Source organism: Nicotiana tabacum, chromosome 12, assembly GCF_000715075.1.
Source record: "Nicotiana tabacum cultivar K326 chromosome 12, ASM71507v2, whole genome shotgun sequence".
Lineage (NCBI taxonomy): Eukaryota > Viridiplantae > Streptophyta > Magnoliopsida > Solanales > Solanaceae > Nicotiana > Nicotiana tabacum.
The window spans coordinates 103,057,329-103,070,134 of record NC_134091.1 but is presented as its reverse complement, the minus strand read 5'-3'; the positions used below and the strand labels follow the sequence as shown (position 1 = coordinate 103,070,134).

At 36.7% G+C, this 12,806-nt stretch overlaps 2 protein-coding genes across 2 annotated transcripts; one reads left to right on the top strand and one right to left on the bottom strand.

The window, feature by feature from the left end:
- Positions 1–7,238: 7,238 nt before the first annotated feature.
- Positions 7,239–11,109, bottom strand: LOC107760868 (putative late blight resistance protein homolog R1A-3). The gene is made up of 3 exons (XM_016578981.2): positions 8,343–11,109; positions 8,163–8,260; positions 7,239–8,001 (listed from the first exon to the last, which is right to left on the bottom strand). Exons 1-3 carry the CDS (start codon positions 10,954–10,956, stop codon positions 7,549–7,551), a joined length of 3,165 nt encoding a protein of 1,054 aa, XP_016434467.1. The 5' UTR covers positions 10,957–11,109; the 3' UTR covers positions 7,239–7,548.
- A 312-nt stretch (positions 11,110–11,421) lies between these two features.
- On the top strand, positions 11,422–12,003 carry LOC142167306 (uncharacterized). The gene has a single exon (XM_075227470.1). The coding sequence runs from the start codon at positions 11,422–11,424 to the stop codon at positions 12,001–12,003; it is 582 nt and encodes a 193-aa protein (XP_075083571.1).
- Positions 12,004–12,806: the final 803 nt, after the last annotated feature.

Sequence of the window (12,806 nt, the reverse complement as noted above, 5' to 3'; positions counted from 1 at the left end):
AGTATGAGTACAACCGACCCCGTATACTCTGTAAGTGCCGAGCCTAACCTCGACAAAATAGTGACGAGGCTAAGGCGGGTCACTTATAATAACCTGTATTCAGTATAATAATAATAACATGAAAGAAACACAGGAAAAATAAGGCAGTTAACTTATGAAAGTAAACTCAATCCTCGAAATCAGCAAAACTAGAAATATCAGTCTTCAGAATCTCGTACGAAATCACCGAAAGCTAACACAATGCACAATGAATACAAAACATGCAATTTATTACGGCGTGCAACCCGATCCCACCGTACAAATACAATCCTCTCTTATTTCACCATATCATTATCAAGAATAACATGTAAAATCTGTTGCGGTGCGCAACCCGATCCCACCATATAATCAGAATCAATATCATAATCCTCTCTTATTTCACTTTATCAAAATCACATGTAAAATTCGTTGCGGCGTGCAACCCGATCCCACTATATCAATATCAATTCTCCCTTATTCCACCCGTTGCGGAGTGCAACCCGATCCATAAACAAAACCAATAAATGCAAGCAATTCAACAACTCAATTCACAAGCATCTCTACGATTAAAGAATATATGACAATTAAAGTGTACAAGTAAGACAATTAAGGCAAGTAGCAATTAATCATGAAAGCATGGAAGAAACGAACATTTTAATATGAGAGAAATAAGTGACAAGTAGCAAGTTAGGCATAGGAATCAAGTAAAGCATGTAACAGTTAAGACATAAAATAAAATAATTAATGAAATACAGTAAAGCATGGAAACAAGTATTTTGACGGCGTATATACACTCGTCACCTCGCATATATGCCGTTACATATGTAATTCACATAGCACATAGCTCAAAGGTTCCTAATTCCATCAAATCAAGGTTAGACCCAACACCTACCTCGCTTTGCAAGCAAATCAAAGCTCAACCAGGGCGTTTCCTCTAAAATACGCCTCCAAACCAATTGAATCTAACCAAAATCGACTCAATAACGTCAAATAATACTAGGGAAATTAATTACAATACATAAAGTTAAGATCTTTACTCATTTTCCAAAAGGTCAACAAAAGTCAACCCCGGGCTCGTTTGTTCAAAACTCGAGATTCGGACCAAAACCCAATACACATTCACCCCCGAGCCCGGTTATGTAATTTGTTTCGAAATTCGACCTCAATTCGAGATCTAAATTCCAAATTTAACAAAATCCCTAATTCTACCCAAATTCCTAATTTCTATCATGAAAATCCTGGATTTGATGTTGAAAAACTTATGAAATGTAATGGGTAATTGAAAAGAAATAGATTAAAGTCACTTACCAATGAATTTAGGAAGAAAATCTCTTGGAAAAATCGTCTATAGGGTGTTTAGGGTTGAGAGTTTGAGAAAAATAAGCTAAATCCCGCATTCTCAGCTTTTTGTCCAGGCGCAGATGTCATAACAAATGCGAAGAAGTTCTCGCAAAAGCGAACTTCCCCCATCTCTGCTGGCATCGCAAATGCGAACTAGGACCTTCCGCAAATGCGACCCTTTTGATCGAAAATGCGAACCAGCTTCCCCCAGCCCCCAATCGCAAATGCGAACGTGACAGAGCTCACCTACTATCGCAAATGCGACCCTAATCTTGCAAATGCGAGGTCTAAGACCTGTGCACCAAAACCAGCAAAGTTCTGCTCTTTCAAACACTCTGCCACGCGTCCGAAACTCACCCAAGCCCTCGGGGCTCTAAACCAAGCATGCAGTCAAGTCAGGAAACATCATACGAACTCGCTCGCGTGATCAAAATACCAAAATAACACCTACAACTATGAATTTTACACCAAAACGAATGAAATTTTTAAAGAAACTTAAAAACATGCGAATTTACAACTGAACGTCCGAATCACGTCAAATTAATTTTTTTTGTATCAAATTTTGCAGACAAGTCATAAATACTAAAGTGGACCTATACTAAGTTCCGGAACCGAAATCCGAACACGGTAGCAACAAAGTCAACTTACGGTCAAACTTAGGAATTCTTTAAACCTTTAAATTGCTAGTTTTCAATAAATTATGTTAAATCAAGTTATGGACTTACGAATTCAATTTCGGGCATACGCCCAAATCACAAATCACGATACGGACCCACCAGAACCATCAAAACACTGATCTGGGTCTGTTTGCATAAAACGTTGACCATAGTCAACTCAAATGAGTTTTAAGGCACGATTTCACATTTTCATTAATTTTCTCATAAAAACTTTCCGAAAAAAGGACACGGATTGTGCACGTAAATCGAGGAAGGTTAAACGGAGATATTAGAGGTCTCAGAACACATAAATGAAGGATAAAACTATAAATGACCTATCGGGTCATCACAATATAATTTACTTGTTTCAATGCCCTTAAAGCTTGGTTTTTTGACAAAATAATGACACTCTTGGAAGAATGAAAAAAATGAGTAAAAGCATACATTTCCAATGAGAAAGATAAAAAGACGCATAATTTGGGTTACATTCCCACTACTTATGTCAAATGCAAATGGCCCAAAAATGATCTCTATTCACAAATCAGGTCACATAAACTATAAACAAAAAATTGCCTTTCCTTTTTTATTAAAATTCTATATTTTTAGTTTAATTCGATATTGTTTAAAGAAAAAAGATACTTATACACCCAATTCCTACCATTAGTAACTACTATTAATAGAAAATGGGAGCTCCAAAAATTAGGGGCCTAAAGCACTTGCCTTAGTGGGCTTGTGCCTTGAGCCGGCCCTGACAGCAGCTTGGCAACAATAATGCAATTCAATCGATTTTAATGTGGGAATATTTCCAATCTTGTTAGGAATCTCCTCCAATTTATAACAATACTTCAAGACTCTAACCTCAAGTCTAGGAAGACTATTACTGCTTGCATAAAAAATCTCAATTTATGTAACATGCCATTTAGAAAACAAGTCAATGTTCAGACCACCGCTCAACTTGTCCTTCAATGCTATAAATTAGTCAAAACCAACAAATACTTCTCCAAGCAGGTGAGAAAATATAACAGTTAATGCAAATCATATCATTAAAGTTTATGTACCAACTCATAACCCACAAGAACTTTAAACCTTAATTACTTATATCTAAAAGTCAAACTCTTCCTCAGTCCAAATTAGGATTTGTACTAACCCACAATGGAGTTCAATGGCAAATATATTTTCTAAGGGAAATTTTTACCGTTAATGTGATGACCCAAAATGTTATCTCTAAATTTAATAATTAATTATGTGATCTAAGTACTATTTACCATTACTCGACTTGCGTATGCAGTCCGTAAAAATTTTTCGAAAAGTTTTCAGGTAAAAAATAAATTTAAATATGAATTAGAGCTTTAAAACTCAACTGAGTTAACTTTGGTCAATATTTTGAGCAAATAGACTCGGATCAGTATTTTGACAATTTTGGTAGGTCTGTATCGTGATTTGGGACTTAGGCGTATGCCCGGAATCAAATTTTCGAGGTCCCTAGCCCGAGATATAGAATTTTGATGAAAAATTAAAAGTTTAAGTTTAAATAGTGACCGGATGTCAAATTATGTGCAAACGACCCCGGAATAGAATTTTGATGATTCTAACAGCTCCGTATGGTGATTTTGGACTTAGGAGCGTGATCAAAATTTTATTTGAAAGTCCGTAGTGGAATTAGGCTTGAAATGCCGAAAGTTGAATTTTTTGAAAGTTTGACCGAGGGGTTGACTTTTTGATATCGGGGTCAAAATCCGATTCTGAAAATTTTCATAGCTCAATTATGTCATTTATGACTTGTGTGCAAAATTTAAAGTCATTCCGAATTGATTTGATGTGTTTCGACACAAGATATAGAATTTGAAAATTCAAAGTTCATTGATTTTGATTTGAGGTGCGATTCGTCGTTTTGATGTGGTTTGATGTAGTTTGAAGCCTCGACTAAGTTTGTATGGTATTTTGGGACATATTGGAATAATTGGTTAAGGTCCCGAGGGTCTCGGGTGGATTTCGAAAGGTAAACGGAATGGATTTCGGACAAAGAGTGCTGGAAATTTCTGTTGCAGAAATTTCGTGCGTGGAGCCAACTTTGGAAGCTTATATCTCGCAATTCATAAGAACTCAGAACATTTATAAAACATGAAAGTTATAGTCGTTTAATTATAGTTTCCAGAAAGTTAAACCATTCATTATTTGGACATTTGTACAGAAAGTTATGATGGATTGAATGAAGGCTGGTAGAGCAGTTTCGCCAGAATTTCTGATGCGTGGAGCCAACCGTGGAAGCTTATATCTCGCAATTCATAAGGAATCAGAATATTTGCAAAATATGAAAGTTGTAGTCGTTTGATTATAGTTTCCAGAAAGTTAAACCATTCATTATTTGGACATTTGTACAGAAAGTTATGACAGGATTAAATAAAGGCTAGTAGAGCAGTTTCGCCAGAAATTTCTGATGCGTGGAGCCGACTTTGGAAGCTTATATCTCGCAATTCATAAAGAATCAGAACATTTTCAAAACATGAAAGTTGTAGTCGTTGGATAATAGTTTCCAGAAAGTTAAACCATTTATCATTTGGATATTTTTACATGAAGTTATGATCAATTGAAGGAAGGCTGGTAGAGCAGTTTTTGGTGGACTTTTAGTGACGAAAAATGGACTTTTAGTGACGGAAAAATGGACTTTTAATGACGGATTGGCAGAAACTTAAGGACCAAAAATGGTCATTTCATTCATTTCGTTTTGAATTTTTGGAGTACGGTTCTTGGGCGATTTTTACGGGAAAACATTGGGGTAAGTGTTCCTTATCCTATATTGATTATATTTCATGATTCCATACTCATTTGCATAATGAATCCGTGAATTTATGGAAGAAAAATCAAGATTTTTGCAAAATCTTCCAAAAACGAAAATTTAAGATTTGGAGGTCGAGTTGCTATCGGATTTTGGTAAAATTGGTATGGGTGGACTCGTAATTGAATGGGTTATCGAATTTTATAAGTTTTGCCGGATTCCGAGATGTGGGCCCCACGGGTAAATTTTGAGCTAATTTCAGATTTTAATGAAAATGTAATATTTTCTTATGAAATTGATTACTATCATTTTTGTTGACTGTATCGAATTAATTATGACTAGATACGGGTCGATCGGAGTCGGAAAATCGAGGAAAAAGCATAATACTTGATTAAATTGGAGCAAGTTGAGGTAAGTGACTTGTCTAACCTTGTGGGGGGGAAATTTTCCCTAGGATTGGTATTGATGTGATTATTGAAATGTATTGAAAGTCATGTGCACGAGGTGACGAGTGTGTACACGGGCTAAATTGCGAAAGATTATATTTTTAAATTGTGTAGATCATTGTTGCGCATTTATTAAATTATTTTATCTTGTTATATTCTTCATCATTGATCTGAGATATATACTTCAAATTTGTTTGATATTTTCTTACTAATTGTTTTACATGTTTAGTTGAAACTTGGTTTCTTTTATTATGTACATTATTTGAAGGTTGATTTTCTTTAAATTAAATATTATTAATATGAAGTATTTGACATTTTTAAACTTGATATTGAAACAACGTAGTAAAGATTTTGAAATATTATTTTTCTAAATTATTTACTCCTGAATATTTTTATACTCACTGTGAGGAGCCGTGAGATCTTTATTGTGGAAGAATATTATTGTTGAATTATTTTGACATGAGCCGTGAGCTCCTTATTGTGAAAAAATATTATTGTTGAATTATTTTGACATGAGCCGTGAGCTCTTTATTATGAAAAAATATTATTGATGAATTATTTTGACATGAGCCGTGAGCTCTTTATTGTGGCAAACTATTATTGATGATTTATTTTGGCATGAGCCGTGAGCTCTTTATTATGAAAAAATATTGTTGTTGAATTATTTTGCCAAGTTAAATTATTTGAGCACTTGAGGTGCAAATTGTGATATATTGTGATATTGATACGCATGCGGTGGTATAAGGTCAGGGTGTTGAAACGCATGCGGTGAGATAAGGGTGGCTTGATATGCGTGGCTAGTAGGGGTGACTACTAGAAGTCATGCGGTGTGATAAGGGTGGCTAAAACGCGGGATGCTATTTCGGGAAAAAAATATTTTCTTTAAATAAATTGTGAAGGCTCCCGCGGTGATATAAGGAAATGAGATATTGTGAATTTGTTTATGATTTGGGACTACGAGGCGGTACCTCGGGAGTGCCCTTGTTGATATTGATTTATGGCCGCAGTTGCCTTTGATTATTGTTGTGATATTTTTTAAAATTGAAAAGAATTATGTTTTGTTTTCACGAGGTATTTATTTGCCATTATTTGATATAATTTAATGTGAAATACTACTTGATTCATTTTCATTGTCATTTTATCTTATAATATTGTTTAAACATTTTACCATGCCATTATTTATTCTCCAATAGGGCTTGACCTGACCTCGTCACTACTCTACCGAGGTTAGGCTTGGCACTTACTGGGTACCGTTGTGGTGTACTCATACTACGCTTCTGCACATCTTTTTGTGCAGATTCAGGTACATTTTACGAGCCTAAACGTCAGTGAGTTACCTGCGTACGGAGACTTCGAGGTATATCTGCCAGCGTCCGCAGACTCCGGAGTCCCCTTCTATCATTTTATGTTGCTTCCTTATATTTTATTTAGACTTTGACATATAGATTGAGAATAAATTCTTAGAAGCTTGTGACTTATTTCTACCGGGTTTTGGGAGTTGAAATTGTTTGAATTGTAGTTTATTTATTTCAGATATTTATTATTATTCCGCATTGATAGGCTTACCTAATCTTAGAGACTAGGTGCCATCACGACATCTTACGGAGGGAATTTGGGGTCGTGACAGTTAATCCTTTGAAAACCTTGATTTGGTCTTGGAGAGGAGCCAGGGGGTTTCAATTCCTTTTCCCCCAAGTAGTGTCAAGCTCTTAAAAGTTTTAGTTGTCTGGAATTCAGTACTGTAGATTCAACTGATTAGACATTATTTAATTATAAGGTTTAAGCCCAACCAGTGCCTAATTTATTTTCTAGCGCCATAGCGACAGCCTCCTAAGTGCCAGAGCTGTGGCGCTGGAATTAGCTGAAAACCACTGCTGCTTTCCACTATGGCACTTTTGTCCAAATGCAATAGCGCTCACTACATCGGTCTATTCTTTTTCTTTTCCGAATATCATCCTAGTTAACTCTGAGCTAGACCAAAAAACTTTCCACACATTCCAATCCACTGAATTTAACATCTCATGTGATCAAACACAGTCAAAACATAAAAAAAACAACATTTAAGTACGTTACATAACTTAAGTGGCTCAGCAACTAGAAAATGATTCGGGGTATCACAGAAGTGCGTATATCACACAACTCAAAATATTTAAATCAAGTAGTCAAACTCAAAAAAAAAAAAAAAAACCTATATAATCCAAGAAAATCTTGTACTGCCTGTTTTGGAACTGGTGATGGCTACAGTGTAACATGCATTCCTGATCATCTAGTCTTGCTTGGACAAAAGATCTAGCAGGAACTGGATTCATCTTTACTTTTGCCCAATTAATCTCTTCAACTTTGAATATAACTGGGATTTTTTACTGGAATTGCGATATCTTCTATCATTCAGAGTAATATCAATGTCTTCACTACCTGGAGAGGATGGAGGCGAAAAATTCACTTCAAGATCTGCATTTCCCTGGCGACATTCTGATCCTGCATAATCTAAGATCAACTGTTTGGCCTTCTCCTCAGATCTTCGGCTAAGATTTCTAATAAGATCACGAGCTACTCTTGCTCCTTGAGGTAATTTATCGGTAGAACTATCCCCCTGTACACGTTCTGATCCATATTCTAACCTCAACTGTTTGGGCTTCTCCTCATATTTTAAGCATGTCGTGATCCAACGACTACATGCTAGCTCTTCAACATCAAAATTAATATCTTCGCTTGTATGTTCCACATTGACTACTTCTTCCCTCGCCTTGGTAAGGAATTTTCTCTGCCAGCAGCATACAGAAGGGAATTTCAGGAATTAGGTAGCTTCAGTAAGGCAGAAACTTCACTCAATTTAATGGTTCAGCAGTGGGATAGAAAAACAATTGTGAGAACGGATGAAAGTAATGAATAAAAAGCAGACAAGCTAGATGTATTTGCACCTACATGCATATTGCTCATATGATTATACGTTACATCTGAGCCGTAGGTGGAAGCGATATCATCTTCTTCATCAACTTCACCTCTCATGTCAAAGTATTGCACTACAAGTTGTATGTCGGTGAAGTCAATAGAAATGGGAAATACAGATCAAAAGTCTCTTAAGCTTTATGAGTTTTTACATACCTCCGGTATTGTAGGCATGGGCGACCAGTATTTCATTTCCCAGGCCTTTTTGTTCTTCAAGAATTTCCTCTACACAAGTGGCAGCAGAGTGGCTACAATGATGCAACTCGATCAATTCTAATGTGGGAATATCTCCAATCTCAATAGCAATCTCCTCCAATTTATAGCAATGCCTTAAAACTAGACACTCAAGGCTAGGAAGACTATCACTGGTAGCTTTCCAGCGAACCAAGTTTGTCATGAAAATGTGTAGCAACTTGAGTTTCTTGAAACCCCCTTCATTCAGATTCCAATTGCTCCCTTGAAACGCAAAATATTTTAGTTTGAGAACCTCAAGATTGGGTAATTTACCGAGAAAACTTATATCCTTCCATAGCAGATGTGTTGCTTCAAGTGTCAAATGCATTAGTTTTGTAGGGAAAGCGTTCAATTGCGGAGCAGGAAGCCTTCGGAAAAACTGTACATAAGGGGGAAGTGCTAGATGAATTCTTAGCTTCCGGAGATTAGCTAGACAGATTAGACTGTCACTAAAATTAGACCATTCATTAAGATCTGGATTGATCAAAACTCCCAATGTCTTTACATTAGTGACGGCCATAAAAATTTCCTTCCAACTGGAATCAGCAGTTCGTAATGAATGAAGTGTTTCTAAGTATTCTAAACCAAGAAAATTTTGTGCCTTCGGAGGAGCAGGCATGTACATTCTCCCTGGATTGAAATGTCTCAGACTTGACATCTTCCAAGTTTCCAATGGCAGGGTTAATTCATTTTCTGCAACTGAAATAACAACCATCGTTTGTAGATTCCACAGATTGCATATGGACGCCGGAACTTCACTACCAGTGGTAAAACTAACATATCTCAACTGTACTAATTCTGTTATCTCATAGGGAAAACTTGGAAAGTGAATATTCAGTACGTCCAATACCCTTAGCAATTCAAAACGGGGATCCACTATTTTATAGCATCCAGAGTTGAAACAAGAATGGAGTTCACCGAGGCACAAGATGGTCCGAACTGAATCAAAATTACCTTTCTCCAGTCCAAGACTGAGATTTTCTAAACCATCTGGGTGCAAACACAGTCGATGTTCAATCTCCATTCCTTCTGCAGACATTTCAAAACTTTTAGTTATGACATGAAAGAACTTGTCAGATTTTCCTTCTCTCAAGCATAATTGCCTAAGGAGATCATGAATTCTGCAACTTCTAATTTTGCCATTGGCTCTTCGTCTACTAACAATAATCAAACTTCTGCTAACTAGATCCTCTAAACACTCTTCTGCCACCTCTTCCAACTTTTTATGGCTACTTGGCTTCAGAAAACCTTCAGCAACCCAAATTTTGATCAACTTATCCACAGGGATTTCTTCATCTTCAGGAAAAGCGCCCATATAAAGAAAACAAGCTTTTAAGCTACAAGGCAAGTAGTTATAACTCAAAGCCAATATTGCTAAACACTGCTCAGAGGTTGAACCTTCATGTGATTTCATGCTTTCGAGAACTTTTTTCCAATCCTTATATGTCCTACTGATCTTGGGGAGAAGCCCGGCTATGACAATGAGAGAGAGAGGTAATCCTTGACACTGTTGTGCTATCTGCTTTCCCATTGACTCCAATCGAAGAGGACAGCCTGCGATACCAAATACCTTGTCGGCCAATAGTTTCCAACTATTTTCCAGATTAAGGAAAGGCATGTTAAAAGTGTAACCATTACCAGCAGAAATTGCTACTTCTGAGAGCCTCGTAGTTAACATGATTCGACTTCCATTTTCATCATCGGGAAATGATCTTATGACTAGGTTCCAGGCCTCTATACTCCATATATCATCCAAAACTATCAAATACCTCTTGCCTTTTAGTTTTCTATACACTTGCTCTAATAGTTGGTCATTGCTCAAATTACTATACATTGCCTTCAGAGACGGTGTACCAAAGCTTAAAACATCTAAAAGCATTTCTCTAACATCATATTCTTGAGAGACAGTTACCCATGATGAGACATCAAAGTGATAGAATACTGATGTATTCCTAAAAATACTTCCGGCAAGAGTTGACTTACCAATACCGCCCATACCAACAACTGAAACGACATTCAGCTCCCGTGCATTCCCTCCAATGAGTTGATTGAGTACCTTGTTGAAGACATTCTCCATTCCGACAAAAGCATTTTCCTCATCCACGACATGTCCGGATGAGCGGAGAGGGAAAAAATTTATTTCAGGGAGATCTTTGATATGTTGGTTCTCATTCTTGAATTTCATCAGTTCTTCTTGTATGGAATCCATTACCTTTCCTATTTGCTGCAACTCGTCATAAAGCATACGACGAGCGTTGTCTTGATTGCTATCAATGTCAGCCACATGGATTCTTTTTAAGCACAAATCAACTGTGTCTTCTGCTTTATACACTGCATCTCTGATCTTCTTCTCCAAAATAGTCAACGCTTCTTGATCATTGATCCGTTTTCCCGCATCCTCAAGAAAAGCTTGCAATGAAGAAAGTCTTCCATAAAGAGAATCGATAAGCAGCTTGCTTTCAGATATCAAACTTGGATTGAATTGCAACACTTGTTCAAGAGTTGTCATAAGTGAAGTTACAACAGCATAAGCCATTTCTTTCTAGATCTGTTTCTGGGCGTTTTTCCAGTGGGAAGAATCAAGTTAGTATACTTTTTTGTTCAGCAAAAACTCTTGAAAATTCACAAGGGCTACTAACAAACTCCACCCCATCAAGTCATTTTTTATTGGGGTTGATCGACTTTTGGTTTAGAGGGGCCAGTCCACCAAGAATAAGTTATTCAAGAAAAAGACTGGTGGATCTTGAGTATATTATAGTCATATGTCACACCTCGGAGTTGTGTAATTGTAACATCTAGCCAACTTGAAATTTTATATGCAATGTAGAAAGTATTGACTGCTTTACAGGACAACTAACATGGATTCAATATCTTCTCGAAAACAATCCAAATAAATTTTCCAGGCAATATGTTCTTGAAATAAGAAGCTAAGTGTATTTTCAAGTGGTTGGACAGGATATTAGTCAATTTGCCTTTCCAAAGTCTTTTCCCCAACATTGAAATGGAACATCTCATAAGAACAGGTTCAGATCATGCACCTTTGCTGATGATTTGGGGAGCTAACACAACACATCTTGTGAAACCTTTTAGATTACTAAATTTCTGGATAAAGCATGAGACTTTCAAGGATGTAGTTTGCCAGAATTGGGTAGCAGACTTCATTGGAGATCCATTATGGATGTTCAAACAAAAGGTGAGAAGGGTGACGATAGCACTTTCTAATTGGAGTAAGCTGACATATGGAGATATATTTAAGCAGCTGGCCATTAGGGAAGATATAGTTAAAATCAAGGAAATGTTGTTTGAGGAGGAACCAACAATTGACAATAAAATTGTCCTCCAAAAGGCACAGGCAGAATTGAAAAGATACTTGAGCATTGAGGAGCAATACTGGAAACAGAAAGCAGGCATGACATGGTTTGCAGAAGGGGATAGAAATACTAGATTCTTTCACAACCATGTCAATGGCAAGAGGCAAAAATTTAAACTTAATAGGATCCAGAATGGAGATGGGGTATGGATTGAAACGCAGGACCATTTATTGGCCAAGGAAGCAGTAGATTTCCTTCAAAAATCAGTTTAGTCATGATGGTGATCCAACAAGCTTTGATATTCTGAGTAATGTTCCTTTTGTGGTATCAATGGAACAAAACAAGGAGCTATTTAGAATGCCTACTATAGAAGAGGTAAAGGGAGCAGTATTTGCTTTGAGTGGAGATAGTACAAGTGGACCTGATGGTTTCACCGGAATCTTCTATCAAGAGTGTTGGGATATAGTAGGTGAAGACATCTCTAACATGCTGCAGATCTTTTATAGTGGAGCTCCATTACCAAAATCAGTAACTCACACTAACTCACACTAATCTGGTACTACTGCCAAAAAAAGCTTTAGTTACCACATTCTCAGACTTAAGACCAATAAGTCTTAGTAATTTCATAAACAAGATCTTATCAAGGGTAATGCATGATAGGTTGGAGAAGATTCTTCCTTCTCTGATCTCCCCCAATCAATCTGGATTTGTTAAAGGAAGGACTATCTTTGAGAATATTTTACTTACTCAGGAGAGTGTAACTGATATAAGGTTAAGGGGAAAGCCAGCTAATGTTGTGATCGAGTTGGATATCGCTAAGACTTATGATAGGGTTTCATGAAAGTACCTACTTCATGTGTTGAGAAAAATGGGATTTGTTGAGCACTTTATCAACATGATTTGGAATCTGCTATCAAACAATTGGTATTCAGTCCTTGTTAATGGACAATCAACATGGTTTTTCAAGTCCACAAGAGGTCTCAAGCAAGGAGATCCTTTATCACCAGCTTTGTTCATCATTTCAGCTGAGGTACTATCAAGGTCACTAAATAAGTTGTTTGAAGATAAAAGCTTT